The sequence below is a fragment of the Rana temporaria genome, chromosome 9 (assembly GCF_905171775.1).
Source record: "Rana temporaria chromosome 9, aRanTem1.1, whole genome shotgun sequence".
NCBI classification, from domain to species: Eukaryota; Metazoa; Chordata; class Amphibia; order Anura; family Ranidae; genus Rana; species Rana temporaria.
The window spans coordinates 146653039-146670503 of NC_053497.1; the positions used below are offsets into that span (position 1 = coordinate 146653039).

The following is a 17465-nucleotide window of genomic DNA, read 5'->3' on the forward strand; positions in this document are numbered from 1 at the left end:
ACGATCCGGAGAAAGGAGCCGCATTAATGTCGGCATTAAATCATCTACTTTCCCAGGAAGTAATTGTAGAGGTACCAGTCCTGGAACAGGGGCTAGGTTTCTACTCCAACCTATTCATCATCCCGAAGTCCAATGGAGATGTCAGGCCAATTTTGGACCTAAAGATGGTAAATACATACCTAAACATCCGCTCATTTCGGATGGAATCCGTGCGGTCAGCAGCTACCACACTCCAAAAGGACGACTTCATGGCGTCCATAGACATAAAGGATGCCTACCTTCATCTTCCAATTTATCAGCCACATCAAAAATATCTACGCTTCATGGTGGCTTCGCGTCACTTCCAATTCGTGGCGCTTCCCTTCGGGTTGGCTACGGCCCCCCGGGTGTTCACGAAGGTCCTAGCTCCAATCCTAGCCAAACTAAGGATCCAAGGGGTCACGATCCTAGCATACCTGGACGACCTCCTAGTCATAGATCACTCGTCTCCCGGCTTGGAGCGAGCAGTGGCCCTCACGGTCCAATACCTCGAGAAGTTCGGCTGGGTCCTAAATCGAGAAAAGTCAGCTTTCCTGCCCACAAGGCAGTTGGAATATCTCGGCATGAGATTAGACACAGAACAACAAAGAGTGTTTTTACCTCTGAGGAAGGTCAAAGCCATCAAGGAATTAATCCTACTGGTTCTAAGCAAGAAGGAACCGACTATTCGCCTATGTATGAGGTTACTAGGCAAGATGGTGGCCACATTCGAGGCGGTACCATACGCCCAGAGCCACACTCGCATCCTGCAGGCAGCCATCCTGTCAGCATGGAGCAGAAGGCCACAGGCCTTGGATATCCCGTTGCCGCTCTCATCAAGAGTCCGACAAAGTCTGTGTTGGTGGTTAGACCCTCAGAATCTACTGAAGGGGAAGTCTTTCAGCCCAGTGGCTTGGAAGATAGTGACCACAGACGCCAGCCTGACGGGCTGGGGAGCAATTTTGGATGGTTGCACTCGCCAGGGTACTTGGGCAACGCCAGAGAAGCAGTTGCCCATCAACATCTTGGAGCTCAGAGCTGCTCGACTAGCCCTCAGGGCTTGGACGTCAAAATTGCAGGGGTTCCCGGTGAGAATTCAATCAGACAATGCCACGGCCGTGGCATACATAAATCACCAAGGGGGAACCAGGAGTCAAGCCGCTCAGAGAGAGGTGAGCTTGATTCTCCTATGGGCAGAGGCTCATGTGCCCTGCATATCGGCAATATTCATTCCAGGAGTGGACAACTTTCAGGCGGACTTCTTAAGCCGCCAGACTCTATTGCCGGGGGAATGGTCTCTGCATCCACAAATCTTTCAAGCACTCTGCCAAAGATGGGGAGTGCCGGACGTGGATATCATGGCATCGAGACTCAACAAGAAGCTAGACAGGTTCATGTCCCGCTCAAGGGATCCGATGGCCTGCGGAACCGATGCGTTGGTTTGCCCTTGGCATCAGTTCAAACTTCTTTATGCGTTTCCCCCGCTCCAGTTACTACCCCGCCTGCTGCGCAGGATCCGGGTGGAGCACATACCAGTCATCCTGGTAGCTCCAGCATGGCCCAGAAGGGCATGGTACTCACTAATCTTAAGGATGGTAGTGGGAGACCCTTGGACTCTTCCTCTACGGCCAGACCTGCTATCGCAAGGTCCGATCCTCCACCCTGCCTTACGGCATCTAAATTTGACGGCCTGGAAGCTGAATCCCTGATTCTCAGAGGTAGAGGTCTGTCTCAGAAAGTAATCTCTACCCTAATCAGAGCCAGGAAACCGGTCTCTAGGGTGATTTATTACAGGGTCTGGAAGGCCTATGTAGGCTGGTGTGAGTCCAAGCGATGGCTTTCTCGCAAATTCACCATTGATAGAGTTTTAAGTTTTCTCCAGCTAGGAGTGGATAAAGGATTGGCATTAAGCACAATCAAAGGACAGATTTCTGCTCTGTCAGTGTGGTTTCAGCGGCCGCTGGACACCCACTCGCTGGTTAAGACCTTCCTTCAAGGGGTCTTACGTATTAAACCTCCAGTTAAATCCCCGCTTTGCCCGTGGGATTTAAACCTTGTTCTGTCAAGTTTACAGAAACAACCGTTTGAGCCGTTGGCTGAAATTCCTTTGGTTTTACTGACAAGGAAGTTAGTATTTTTGGTCGCCATAGTTTCCGCAAGAAGAGTATCGGAACTGGCGGCCTTATCCTGTAAGGAACCATATCTTATTTTTCATAAGGACAGGGTTGTTCTCTGCCCTCATCCTTCCTTCCTACCGAAGGTTGTATCCAGTTTTCATTTGAACCAGGATTTGGTATTACCATCCTTCTTCCCTAAACCTACTTCCAGAAAGGAAGGGTTGCTGCATACCTTGGATATCGTCAGGGCCATGAAGGCCTATCTTAAAGCTACAAAGAAGATCCGGAAAACAGATGTGCTGTTCATATTACCGGATGGGCCCAAGAAGGGGCAGGCAGCTGCAAAGTCCACCATTCTAGGTGGATTAAGCAATTAATCACTCAGGCCTATGGCTTGAAAGGGTTGCCTCCTCCAGTATCATTAAAGGCTCATTCTACTAGGGCCATGGGCGCCTCCTGGGCAGCACACCACCAGATCTCTATGGCTCAAGTTTGCAAGGCGGCAACCTGGTCTTCTGTCCACACGTTTACAAAATTCTACCAGTTGGACGTAAGAAGGAATACTGATACAGCCTTTGGGCAGGCAGTGCTGCAGGCTGCAGTTTGAGACCCTCGGATTCCGGGGGCTCCTCTTTTTTGAGTTAAATTTAAAATTTAAGATTATTTTTCTCAACTAAGTTGGATTTATTATGATTTGAGTATTTCTCTAAATTAAATCCTAATTTAGTAATGAATATGCCGCTCTGTGTCCCGTGATGTACGATAAAGAAAAAGGGATTTTTAATACAGCTTACCTGTAAAATCCTTTTCTTGGAGTACATCACGGGACACAGAGCTCCCACCCCTCTTTTTGGGGACCATTTTGGGAGGCATACTGCTTGCTACAAAACTGAGGTACTCCTCCTATGGGAGGGGGTTATATAGGGAGGGGCATTTCCTGTTTGAGATTGCCAGTGTCCATCACCTGAAGGTACTCCATATAACCCATATAGTAATGAATATGCCGCTCTGTGTCCCGTGATGTACTCCAAGAAAAGGATTTTACAGGTAAGCTGTATTAAAAATCCCTTTTTTCTTCCCCCTGGCTTCCGGGTAGTGAATCCCGCGGGTCAGTTCGTTTAGAAGAGCGTGATGACGTCGGGACGCAGGGTGTGGCCTGCATCCCGACGTCATCACGCTCTTCTAAACGAACTGACCCAGGAAAAGGAACCAAAGAGGACGCAGAGATCCCGTTTTTATACCGCACATGGTGCACTTTATTGGGCTTGTTTTCCCCCGAATACCTGTAAGTGCAATATATTTCTTTTATATTAAACTTGTTTTGCAAAGCTGCACTATGGGCCCCTTTCTCTCTTTTTGCATTTGAGACCTCCACTCGTTTTGATTGATTGCATCTGATCCGAGGCAGCTCCAGCACACAGTCGTTTGGGTGACTTTAAAATAACCCGTGCTTAGTCTGACCGCCGTTTGTGGTCAGTATGTCTGGTAAGGAGATTATACTTCTGTCACTCGGGTGTACCCTTGGTGGAAGGTGGTGCCAATATTAGAATACTCTCCATTGGAAGACTTTTTGGAGTTCACTTTTCACAAATGTTTTTCCAGATATTTGGGATTTCTCTATGGACATTTAATACTGTTTTTATTTGAGTTTAAAGTCATCATTTTTTATATTTTTGTACTAATTGTATTTTCACTCATTTATTTATTTTCACGGGTAGTCAATATTAGATGGTCACGATACATCTTATATTTATTTTATATAGCCATCCTTGGCACGCGGTAGTTGGTACTGCATTACTCTCTTGTTTTTATTTGTATATATTTTTATTTGTCAGTATCATTTTTTCTGATTTATACATTTATATTCATCACAGCCAATCATGTTCACACCAATTGGTTTATAGTGTTTGTCACACACTATTTATTCACTTATTTATAATTTTGGATTATCGGAATTTTCATGTATATTGGTTTTGCGCTGTACCTCACTTTTTACCAATGATAGGTAATCGCTCTAGCAGTTTCGTTTTAAAGGTTAGAATTTCTCATGTTATGCAGCTATTGGTTATGTCCCATTGGGGAGGTGCTTCCTTACTGGAGATTTACGCTCTAAAGCCCGGTACACGCGATCGGATTTTCTGAGGACAAAGCGTAGGACTTTTGTCCAGCGAGCGTTAGCCATGAACTTGTATTGCAAACAAACTGCAAAGAATTGTCGGCCAACAAACGTGAAACTACGTGGTTTTTCAGCTCTTTAGCGCCACCCTTTGGGCAACTTCTGCTAATGTTGTGTTATGGTGAGCATTGCTTCTGAGCATGCGTGTTTGTACTTTGGAGTCTTGTCCGACGGACTTGTGTACACATGATCAGAAAATCCGACTACACACAATTGTTGGCAGACAATATAAACCACTTAAGATCCAGACCATTATGCAGGTTAAGGACCTTGCCCTTTTTGCGATTCGGCACTGCATCGCTTTAACTGACAATTGCGCGGTCGTGCGACGTGGCTCCCAAACAAAATTGGCGTCCTTTTTTTCCCACAAATAGAGCTTTCTTTTGGTGGTATTTGATCACCTCTGTGGTTTTTATTTTTTGCGCTATAAACAAAAATAAAGCGACAATTTTGAAAAAAATTCAATATTTTTTACTTTTTGCTATAATAAATATCCCCCAAAAATATATAAAAAAAATGTTTCCTCAGTTTAAGCCGATACGTATTCTTCTACCTATGTTTGGTAAAAAAAAATTGCAATAAGCGTTTATTGATTGGTTTGCGCAAAAGTTATAGCGTTTACAAAATAATGGATAATTTTATGGCATTTTTATAAAAAAATGTTTTACTAGTAATGGCGGCGATCAGCGTTTTTTTTTTTCTTGTGACTGCGACATTATAGGTGTGGCTGTAGGTGTGACATCGCTGATCGTCGTTTCCTAAAACAGGGAACAGACGATCAGTGACACTGTCACACAGAAGAACAGGGAAGGTGTGTTTACACACACACCTCCCTGTTCTTCAGCTCCTGTGACCGATCGGGTCCCGCGGTCACGGAGGTTCGGACCGGTTCGCGCGCGCAACCCACGGCTGTGCAGGAGGTGGTCCTTAAGTGGTTAAAGCAATGCTATCCAACATTTGTTGGCGGAAAATCCGACAACAATTGTCCGATGGAGCATACAAACGGTCGGATTTTCCGACAACAGCCTGTCATCACACAATTCCCATTGGATAATCCGATCGTGTGTGTGAAGCTTAAGTCTTCACTACTTTGGGCCCATTGACATCTACCCAGGTTTGTGTTAAGGCAGCTTGTTCTGTTGAATGGGCTTCCAGTACACTGCAGTGAACCTAAAAACCAACATGGACTTTTCTTTCTAATGCAGTGCACCATAATGCACAGTAGTGCATCAGAGAATCGTTGCCTTAGTGTGTTGGTGCGTCATTGAAATTAAAGAAAACACAAGGCCCTCCTGTGCGCATAACCCAGGAGTGCCCAACCTTTTGAGAAGCGAGGGCCACTTAAGCGGCTTGGTAACCGGTCACGGGCCACAATGAGCGGCGCCGGTGGATGACCTGCTCGTGTCAACTCTGCATATGGAAAGAGGACACAGACACAGCCCACTCTACTCTATGGGCCCTCTGATCCAATCCGCCCAAATGGAAGGGACACAAGACCGTTTACATCACTGCTCCATAGGGATAAATGGAGGGTTGGACCAATCGCGTGAAAGAGGCCCAAGGCTGCTTTCACACTGATGCGCTGCAGTTTACCCGAACCGTGGGTGCAGCTCAGTGCACCTGTGGCTTTCCTATGGGTAAGCTGCACTTTGCTGTAGAATTCTCCAGGCAAAGTGCATTTGGGATTTGGCCTATGACCGGAGACAGTGCTATACAGGAAGCATCAGTTTATGTGGCTCTGCTGCGCAGCCGCTTGCTTGTGCTACTGCTGGCTTCATTCACAAAACTGATGCTCTGGGATGGCTGGACGGCGACCTGCAATCTGGGCTTGCCGACCCACCATCCCTGAGCAGGAGGTTGCGGGCCACATCAGAGGGCTACGCAGGCCACATGTGACACCTGGGCCACTGGTTGGGCACCCCTGGCATAGCCCATCTAAATTAGCTAGGTAGGAGACAGTTGAAATATTGCTGCCCATTGTATGAGCCCTTCCCACCAGTTCTGACCCGGAACCACTTCTGGTCTGTAAATGTAGTTTATCAGTGCTAATATACGTTTTTTTCCTTTTTTTTTTTTTTTTCTTCTTTTTTCCATCTATATGCAAAATGGGCATTTCTAGAACAGGAAAAATTGCATTGCTGTAGCCTCCCTTACTGACCTGGAGATGTTTAGTTGCGTATACATGTATGTCTTACTGTAGAGATATTGGATTGTAAGCTCCACTGGGGCAGGGCCCAACCAGACTAATGCAAATTTATCAGCTCTGTGTAAATGTAAAGAAAAAAAAAAAAGTTAATGCAGCTTTTTAAGCGAGGTAATGAATTTTCAAGGTAACGGCTTGTGTATTTTACTATTTGGTTTGTTTTATAATGTTTTATGTCTGTACATTCTCATTGTTGTCTTCTAATTTAAAACTGTCTTGTCTTTGTGTAAAGAGATCATCTACACCACTAATCCATGTTGTGTACCCCGACAGGTGATCTTGGAGCAAGATGTTGCTCACGATGTTGAAATCCTAACAGAGGATGTCTACGATAATTCTAATACCCCAACCGAAACCCAATTTGATAACCCACTGGCTGAGGTGTGCAGCAGCCACACGCTGCCCTGTCTGAGTAGTGCTAATTCTAGTAGCAATATTTCTAAATCCTATTTCTCTCCAACTATCTTGGCCCCCTAAAAAATAAATCCTCTGTTTTGGCTGTGGAATTGTAGAATTTGCTTTGTATTGTGGACTATCTTTTTACCTCCGCTCATACCTGTTCAAATGGAAAAGGACAAGGCCTTGCTTTCCATAACACACAGACAAGCACACAGACACTGTAGGCAAATACAAAATGGATGATCAACTGTTTACATCCACAAGCCCATAGGAATTAATTGCTGTCTGGCACGTCCTTGTAAGGCCCCTTTCACACTGGGGCGGGAGCCGCCGTGGCGGTATAGCGGCGCTATACCGTCGGATTTGCCACGTGATTCGGCCGCTAGCGGTGCAGTATTAACCCCCTCTAGCGGCTGATAAAGGGTTAATACCACCCGCAATGCGTCTCTGCAGAAGCGCATTGCGGGCGGTATTGCCGCGGTTTCCCATTTTAAATGGGAAGGAGCGGTATACACGCCGCTCCTCTCACCGATCCAAAGATGCTGCTGGCTTCCCATCCGTTCCAATTCTGGCACTTCACTCCTACATGTAAAAATCTTCATCTTTTTTTTGTTCCTCTTAAAAATGACTCGGAACCCCCAAACTTTTTATTTTATTTTTATTTTTTTTAGCAGAGACCCTAAGGAATAAAATGGTAGGCGTTTTTTTATGTTGAACAGGATTTGCACAGCGTTTTTTCAAGTGCCTTTTTTTTTGGGGCGAGAAAAAAGGTTTCATGAATTTAAAAAAATAGCAGTAACGTTAGCCCAATTTTCGTAGTATAATGTGAAAGATGATGTTACGCCAAGTAAATGGATATCTAACATGTCATGCCTTTAAAATTGCGCACACTCGTGGTGCCAAACTTTGGTACTTAAAAAATGTTGGTACTTAAAGCAGAGGTTCACCGCTAAATTGCTATTTTTACCCTTAGATGATGCTCATTTTGTCTAGGGGAATCGGCTAGTTGTTTTAAAATCAAAGCAGTACTTACCTTTTTAGAGAGCGATCTTCTCCGCCACTTCCGGGTATGGGCTGCGGGACTGGGCGTTCCTTCTTGATTGACAGTCTTCCGACAGGCTTCCGACGGTCGCATCCATCGCGTCACGATTTTCCAAAAGTAGCCGAACGTCGGTGCGCAGGCGCAGTATAGAGCCGCACCGACGTTCGGCTTCTTTCGGCTACTAGTGACGCGATGGATGCGACCGTCGGAAGCCTGTCAATCAAGAAGGAACGCCCAGTCCCGAAGACCATACCCGGAAGTGGCGTAGAAGATCGCCCTCTACAACGGTAAGTACTGCTCGGGTTTTAAAACAAATAGCCCATTCCCCTAGACTAAATGAGCATCCATCTAAGGGTAAAAAAACATTTATGGGAGAACCCCCTCTTTAAGTTTAGAGTTACAGAGGAGGTCTTGGGTTAGAATTGTTGACTTTGCTCTAACGCACTCAGCGATACCTCATGTGTGATTTGAACATTGTTTACATATGTGGGCGCGACTTGTGTATGTGTTCACATCTGTGAACCTGGGGACGAGCGTTTTTTTAAATAAAAACATATTTTTTTCATTACTTACATTTTTACTTAATTATTATTATTTTTTTTCACTTTATCTTTTTAAAAAAATGTTTATTTTTTGATCACTTTTATTCCTATTACTAGGAATGTAAACATCCCTTGTAATAGGAATAATGCATGACAGGTCTTCTTTATGGAGAGATGTGGGGTCAATAAGACCCCATAGTCTTTCCAGCTTGAAGGAGAGATGAGATAAAAAATAAAAATAAACACTCGGCCTTTCCAGCTGCATCCTCGGCTTTACTTCCGCCGGCCCGGACATGACCTCATAACGTCACGCCTGGGCCCCTGAGGGTCATAGAGATGACTGGGGACCATCTGGTCACCAGAAGTCTCTTTGGTATACTTCCGGCGGCGAACAATTTTTCTCCGGTTGGCCGATGGCATGGGCAAGCTGGGAGAAGCACCAGAGGGCAGCAGGAGAAAGGGGGGCCCCCTTCCTCCACCTGTAAGAATGATTGTTCTGTTGCACAGAATCGCAGTTGAAGAAGATATCTGGATGATGGCTGTAGCTGCACCCGTCATTCAGATCTCCCCACTCAAACGCCAGGACGTCGTATGACAGCCTATGGGTGGCAAGTGGGTAATGGGAACCTTGCTGCTTTTACATTCACTTGCTCTTTGAGTTATCTGGATGCGATTTTATGTTCCCTCATTTTGGAGTAAACTGCAGAACATGTGATGAAAAGCGGTAGTATTGGGACTTTGAAAGTGTCAGACTGATGTTTGGAAACGTATGAACGCTCTCTGAATAAGCAGATACACCCAGTACAACGCAATTTCATGTTCCAGCCAATTATGGTGTTTGTTTTGGCATGAAGTAGGTGATGTGTATTTCCTGTTTCTTGTATCATCCTCTGCCATTGGCAGTCCTCTCTGCTTATAGCATGCTGCTCTGCTTTGTGGTGGCTGGGAATAGATAATTTGCTGGTACTGTCATTTCTCCTTTTCTGGGTTTTGCTTTCCTGATCTTTTTGATTTTTCTTTTGCTTCCTCGCTTTTGGTGATTCCCGTTTTCTTGTTCTTCAGCAGAATGACTACGATGGTCCAAAGGTGACATCAGATGGACACAGGTAAGTGTTTTCTTCCCAGTATGGGTCCTGCATTACATGATTTTAAAATGAGTTCCTCTGTAATTCTGGAGGATATAACAAAATCCCAGAGGCATCTTCTTGTATGTTTCAGTAGATTATGATTTGATGTTGGCTTATGGCTGTAAAGTGAAAATTGTACAAACAAATGGCAACCCTAGCTTTTACAGCAAGGAGAATATGGAAGGGCGACGCATTTAAAAAAAAAAAAAAAATTCCCAGCTCACTTGCCAGCCTGCAACAAACTGAATTAACCCTAACAGTTCACGGTAAAACCAAAGGGTTTAGTTTGCACATATTTGCAAATATATGTGTAAGCCGCAGAGGTCACGGCACCTTGGTGTACTGCAGTCCTTACTCTATAAAGTTTGAGAGTCTCCTGGTTTGGATCATATATCATAATAATATACAGTATATAAGGGTAGGTGTGCCTGGAGGATGCCCTCGCCTCCTTTAACCATAATCCTCCCCGCATATAGCAGAATGACGGCCAGGCGGGGCATCAGTTATCCTGACTGGGTGTCATATGACGTCCAGCAGAATAAGCCGCTCCTGCGTGCAGCGTGGTGATTGGTAGTGCGGTGTGTCACTGGACACACTGCATCTCATAACTTGGTAACAAGCCTATGACATAGACTCTTTACCATCGGCCCTCCTCTACTCGCACCATGTCAGCGCAAATAGAAGAAAAGCCGGATAACAGAACTTCCTGGTTACAATTTGATCAGCTGTGCTTGGACACATCGAAACCAGGATGTTCTGTCATCTGGCTTTTCTTCTATTCGCGCTGACAAGGTGCGAGTAGAGGGCGGCCGATCTGCGGCTCTCCTGATATGGGGGGGGGGGGGGGGGTATCTGCGCTGATAATCGGTGCATCGATTTATCAGAGCAGACCCGTTAAGGGTGCCAACCCGAGCCCACCAGGGATGGCAACAGTGCCCATCAGTGCAATCTATCATTGTCCAGCAGTGCCCACCAGTTCTGCCTATCAGTGTCCATCATCAATGAAGCCTCATCAGTGCCCGTCAGTGAAGGAGAAAAACAAGAGGAAAGATTATTTATTATTATTATTATTATTATTATTATTATTATTATTATTATTGATTAGATACCACCAAAAGAAAGGTCTATTTGTGGGAAGAAAATTATAAAAAAAAATCCCTTGTCCCCACTGTATTACAGCTTTTTGTTTTGAGACTGTACTGTCCTTTAGGTTCAGACATTGGACTATTAAATAATGGACAAAGTCTTGGTGTTATTAGGAATCAACAAGGCCGTCCTTACCATGCAGGAATTAAATTTGTTGGGCGCTCTCTGCATTAGTGGAGTCATTTGCAGTTATGAACAGCTATAAACACTTGAAAGGGTTGGTCCATGAGCATCTTTGTACACTTAAAGGGTTGGTCCTCACCAGGGCCGATCCACCCTATAGGCTCACTATGCAAGCTGCGAAGGGCCCCCAAATTACTAGAGGCCCCGCCTGGTGAGAAGTCATTTTCGCCCCCTCACCCCGCTTCTCAACTCGCTGGCTGCATGGGAGAAGAGGTAAGAAGTCAGCACCCCCTGCTTCTCAATTTAATGTAAGATGTCATTTCCGACAGCAGAACACCCCCTCCCCCGCTTCTCAACTTTCTTTAATGTGACATGTCACGGTCGTCCGCGCCCCCCGCTTCTCATCTTTAATGTGCCATGTCATTTTGCTTAGGGCCCCAAGGAGGTCAGGATCGGCACGGGTCCTCACAAATGTGTAGGAGTTCTTTATTTCTCTTTTCCTGTAATGCAGGCTTCCTCCTACTGCAGAGGGATGCATTAGGCTTCCTCCTACTGCAGAGGGATGCATTAGGCTTCCTCCTACTGCAGAGGGATGCATTAGGCTTCATGTACACTTCTGCTGATAAACGGACGTTTAGGAGCAGTTGGTCTTTTTTTTCAGCTTCCCCTGAACTTTCCTCTGTTATCTTATCATTACATGTACACAGGGTCGTTTATAGTCGTTTCTAGGCAAAAACATGCATTCAGGATTGATGTTCAGAGGCATTTGAAATACCAAATGCCTGCAACGGCTTGTAAACGTGGTAACTCGTGTTTATTCATGTTTCGTTTACAGGCGTTTTTAATGGAGAAACATTTTTGACCGTTTTCAATGAAAAAAACGCGTCTAAACACGGCATGTAAATGCAGCACAATGGACATTTTTTAAAGGGGAGTTCCAGCCGTTTTTTATGTTTATTAAAAGTCAGCAGCTACAAAAAGTGTAGCTGCTGGCTTTGAATAAACACACTTGCTTGTTCCACTGTCCAGCACCGCGCCGCCCTGGAGCTTCGCTCCACTCCCCCCGCCTTCTCTGCCGGCGCCTCCTTTTTTACTGTGGGCACCCAGCCGTAACAGCTTTCGGCTTCACGGCCGGGCACTCACTGCGCATGCGTGAATGGCGCCTATGGCCCTCAAATCACATCAGTCGGACCAAAGTAGTGCAGGGACTACTTTCAAGTCACTACGATTTGAAGTCGCACAGATATGAATGGTACTAATTGGAAATCATGGGGTACAACTTGTCATGCAAATTTGCAGTCGCAGGGAAAGTCACAGAAGTGTTAAAGGGGGCTTAGTGTTAGTCTGAATTCCCTATAATGTATTTGGGAAAAAATCCTATTATAAGCGTGAGTCCCATTACAATTGCAGCAGCGGTTGGGAGATACGGGGAGTAGGTTTGTGAAGATCTCTTCAGTGGGGTCACCAAAAACCTGTTGAGTCAACCAGAATCTCCCAAAACTGATTTGGGTGACTGCACTGTAAAAAAACTGCTTGTTGTCCCAATAGCAGGAAAATAATTTCTTGCAGTAAACTGCATTATTATTATTATTATTATTATTAGGTGGAAAAGACTATGCCTGTGCTTATAACGTGTACTATTTACTAGGTTTGTCTCATCAACGGACAGTCTGCGACAGCTTTCCGAACAACTGAATGGACTCGTGTCACAAGTAGGTAAACCTTCCGTTTCCATCCAGAGAACATAAAGTGCTATGTTGCATATGTTGTGCTTGCATGCTAAAGGCCAGTCGAGCCGTGCTCAACTTTTCATGGGATTTTAGAAATCTGAAATAAGGACACATTGGGGGTGATTTACAAAAGGCAAATCCACTTTGCACTACAAGTGCAAACTACAAGTGCACTTGAAATTGCACTTGGAAGTGCATTCGCTGTAAATTTGAGGTTTATGTTATCTGCTACAACTTTGCATGTAGAAATGTTTTGCTTGCACACATTTTTGGTTGAATAACGGTTTATTGAAGGTCTTCAATTGCTCACATACAAAAATGTATAAGATTGCTATAACGCAGGGGTCTCCAAACATTTTAAACAAAGGGCCGGTTTATTGTCCTTCAGACTCTTGGAGGGCCGGACTTTGGCCAGCAGGAGTGGAAATTTTCCTGGCATCATTGTTAGTAAACACGTAGTATTGGGGGGAGGAATAGTGGCCCATTGCTGGTATCATAGGGAGGAATAGTACTCTATTAGTTGTGTCAATGGGAGAAATGGTGCTCCATTGTCGGTGTCAGATGGCAGAATAGTGTCTTGTATCAGTGGGAGGGATAGTGCCCCAAGGGCCGGATAAAGGCAAGCAAAGGGCCGCATCCGGCCCTCGGGCCGCAGTTTGGAGACCACTGCTATAACGTAACAAACGCATACAAATACAGAATATCTAGGATTGAAACCATATCAAAAATATACCATAACCTTGCAACAAGTGGGGTGCTAGAAAACCATATGTAGAAGGGGAGAGGAAGATTCAGAAAAATGTTCAAAGAAACGGCAAAGGGAATGAACCAATTATTTCGCTACTAGGCCTCGGAAAGTGTAAGAATCACTAAAGACCCCCTGGAACGTCCAAGTGGTGCACACCTCATCGGGACTGAGACCGTTTTAGGCGACCAGAGTTTCCATTGGGTTGCACACATTTTTAGCTGTGAATAAAGCACGAGTTTGTAAAGTTCCAGGAAGGATTAGAATCCCTGTTGTGTTTGAGCCCAGGTTCACACTGAGCTGCGGGAATGAAGCCGTGCGAGTTCAGCTAAAATCGCACAATTTCACTCCCGCGTTTCGGCCACAATTTCAGACACATCTGTGCGGGTTTCTACACAGATGTCAATGTAAATGTAAATTGCAGTCCAAAATCACAAAAAGTAGTACAGAAATTACTTTTTACGATTAGGCCGGTGCCATTGCCGGCAATTTGACATGTCAAATTTCACCAATGTGAACCAAGGCTTACTCGTATGTGGGGCTCTCTTTAACCCCTTAACGCCCGCCGCACGCATGTTTACGTCCGCACAATGGCACGGACAGGCAGATGGGCGTATATATACGTCCTTGCCTTCTAGCGGGTGGGGGGTCCGATCGGGACCCCCTCCGCTGCGTGCGGATCCCCTCGGGGAGCGATCCGGGACGTCGGCGCGGCTATTCGTTTATAGCCGCTCCGTCGCGATCGCTCCCCGGAGCTGAAGAACGGGGAGAGCCGTATGTAAACACGGCTTCCCCGTGCTTCACTGTGGCGGCGTATCGATCGAGTGATCCCTTATATAAGGGAGACTCGATCGATGACGTCAGTCCTACAGCCACACCCCCCTACAGTTGTAAACACACACTAGGTGAACCCCAACTCCTACAGCGCCCCCTGTGGTTACCAAACTGCAACTGTCATTTTCACAATAAACAATGCAATTTAAATGCATTTTTTGCTGTGAAAATGACAATGGTCCCAAAAATGTGTCAAAATTGTCCGAAGTGTCGCATAATGTCGCAGTCACGATAAAATCGCCAAACCAATCGAAAAACGCTTATTGCGATTTTTTTTTATTTTTTATTTTTTCCAAAAATAGGTAGAAGAATACGTATCGGCCTAAACTGAGGGAAAAAAAATTTTTTATATATGTTTTTGGGGGATATTTATTATAGCAAAAAGTAAAAAATATTGCATTTTTTTTCAAAATTGTCGCTCTATTTTTGTTTATAGCGCAAAAAATTAAAACCGCAGAGGTGATCAAATACCACCAAAAGAAAGCTCTATTTGTGGGGAAAAAAGGACGCTAATTTTGTTTGGGAGCCACGTCGCACGACCGCGCAATTGTCTGTTAAAGCGACGCAGTGCCGAATCTCAAAACCTGGCCTGGGCATTTAGCTGCAAAATGGTCCGGGGCTTAAGTGGTTAAGAGAATTCCCTCATTTGGTGTCCTAGTGACAATGGTTTTAGGAAGTGAGGGGGAAATTTCCAACTTCAATGTAGATACAAATTATTTTATTGGTAGAGTAGAGGAAGGCTAGAACTCCTGACCAAGCAAAATGTAATATTGGGACCCATATTGATTCCAGCCACGTTACAGCTTCAGTCTGGACATCGTTGTAGGTAAGTGCAGGGTGTCATAGTGCCGTACTTGGTGAATGCAGGGCACCATGGACCCATCCCAAAGTCCTCAGTCCTGAAAGAACATCTAGTGGTGGAAATGAATTATTGAAGAGGAGGTTGTATCGTGGGCTTTTTAAAGCAAGCCCACGTGAAAATTGAAAGACGGAGCTCAGAATAGTAAAAAATAAATCTTGGATTAAAATAAATAAAAAGATTATTTTTGGTAGCCAGGAGTGCTTTCATCTAGAGCTGGTCTTCTCTCTTTCAGTGAATGCAGTAGTTTGCAGTATCAGCAACAGCTTTACTACTACAAAAAACTTCAACTGTATGCAGTACTAGCCCTTACGCATGTTCAATTAGACATGGCTAACCAAACTTTATGCATGCAATATGAATAATATATAAACTTTTAGAGTAAGTTGCAATATTATGATTGTTTTTGTTACTAAAAGCAAAGTAAAAATTACCCTCTGACTATTTTTTTTTTTTTTTTTTTTTTGGGTATGTGTGATCCCAAAACCTTTGCTCTGACCCGAAAATATAATTTATTTTTCAGAGTAATTCCTATATGAATGGGGAGAACACCATCTCAGCCACGAGTCCAGAATTGGAAGTAAGTTTCTCCTAGTTAGCTGTGGTAATGCATGCTTGTCGGATGTCATAAATTCCACGGGGGGGGGGGTTATAATAAATGGAGATATATCTATCTATCTATCTATCTATCTATCTATCTATCTATCTATCTATCTATCTATCTATCTATCTATCTATCTATCTATCTATGTGTGCATCCAGGAAAGTATTCACAGCACTTCACATTTTATGTTGGTCTTTTTCCAAGATGGCTTTAATTTTATTATTTTCCTCTAAAATCCTACCTACAATACCCCATAATGACAATGTGAAAGAAGTTTGTTTAAAATCTTTGCAAATTTATTAAAAATTAAAAAAATCCCATGTACATAAGTATTCCCAGCCTTTGCTCAATACTTTGTTGAAGCACCTTTGGCACCAATTACAGTTTTTATTTTAGTATGATGCTACAAGATTGGCACACCTATTTTGGGCAGTTTCTCCCATTCTTCTTTGCAGCACCTCTCAGTCCATCAGGTTGGATAGGGAGCGTCGGTGCAAAGTTATTATCAGATCTCTCCAGAGATGTTCAATCAGATTCATGTCTGGGCTCTGGCTGGGCTATTCAATGACATTCACAAAGTTGCCCTGTAGCCACTCCCTTGCCATCTTGGCTGTGTACTTAGGGTCTTTGTCCTGTTTGAAGATAAACCTTTGCCCCAGTCCGAGGTCCAGAGCAGGTTTTTATCAGGGATGTCTCTGTACATTGCTGCATTCATCTTTCCCTCAATCCTGACTAGTCTCCCAGTTCCTGCCACTGAAAAACATCCCCACCGCATGATGCTGCCACCACCATGCTTCACTGTAGAGATGGAATTAGCTAGGTGATGAGCAATGTCTGGTTTCCTCCAGAGATGACCCTTTTTTTTTCAGGCCAACAAGTTTAATTATAGTTTCATCAGACCAGAGAATTTTGTTTCTTGGTCTGAGAGTTCTTCAGGTCCCTTCCCCAGATCTGTGCCTCAATACAATCCTGTCTCGGAGGTCTACAGACAATTCTTTGGACGTCATGGCTTGGTTAACTGTGGCACCTTATATAGACAGGTGTGTGCCTTTACAAATTGTGTCCAATCATTTGAATTTGCCACAGGTGGACTCCAGTCAAGTTGTATAAACATCTCAAGTGTGGTCAGTGCAAATAGAAGCTCAATTTTGAGTGAACACTGTCCCATTGTAGACCACGCCCCTCCAAAATAACAGGGATCCAGCACCATGCTTCACAATTGGGATGGGATGTTCTCTTTTTATAGGCCTTGTTTATGCCTCTCCATACTGAGCTCTGGATATATACTGTGTATGTATGTATGTATGTATATATGTATGTGTGTGTATGTATATATATATATATATATATATATATATATATATATATATATATAGTTTAGTTTTGATTTCATCGCTTTAATTTAAAAAAACTGAAATTCAGAGGCTTCTTTAGGGTTTTTTATTTGATTTTGATTTTTTTTTTTGCGAGTTGTGTTGTGGCACTGATACAGCAAAAATGGCTAACATTTTAGAAATTGTGCCAAGTGTATGTAAACTTATGAGCACAACTGTATATGGAGGTCCAGAACTGTGTGTAGGCAAAGCTATTGGGGATGGGAAAGGAGCAGAAAATACATCCACGCTATCCAAAAACAAACATAATTCCACAATTTAGGGCAAGAGTCATTAACCTAACCTAAAGTTGCAGCCATGGCACCTAAAGTTCATGGTCTTAATCCTTTGAAAGGTAGGATTGAATAATTAACAGTGTTGTCCTCTCTTATAATGCCCATATCTATAACTTTTTTTTTTTATTCTC

The 17465-nt window shown here is 44.1% G+C and overlaps 1 protein-coding gene across 8 annotated transcripts in view; it reads left to right on the forward strand.

The window, feature by feature from the left end:
• Window positions 1–17465, forward strand: part of GOLGA2 (golgin A2) — a 118833-nt gene that overhangs the window by 40942 nt on the left and 60426 nt on the right. For 3 of the 8 annotated variants that reach the window (XM_040324772.1, XM_040324774.1, XM_040324776.1), the window contains 4 exons: window positions 6788–6895; window positions 9560–9603; window positions 12542–12605; window positions 15585–15641. In XM_040324772.1, coding sequence (XP_040180706.1) covers window positions 6788–6895; window positions 9560–9603; window positions 12542–12605; window positions 15585–15641 — 273 coding nt within the window. The remainder of the gene's footprint in view (window positions 1–6787; window positions 6896–9559; window positions 9604–12541; window positions 12606–15584; window positions 15642–17465) is intronic. The other 5 variants (XM_040324777.1, XM_040324779.1, XM_040324778.1 and 2 more) reach the window with 3 other exon arrangements.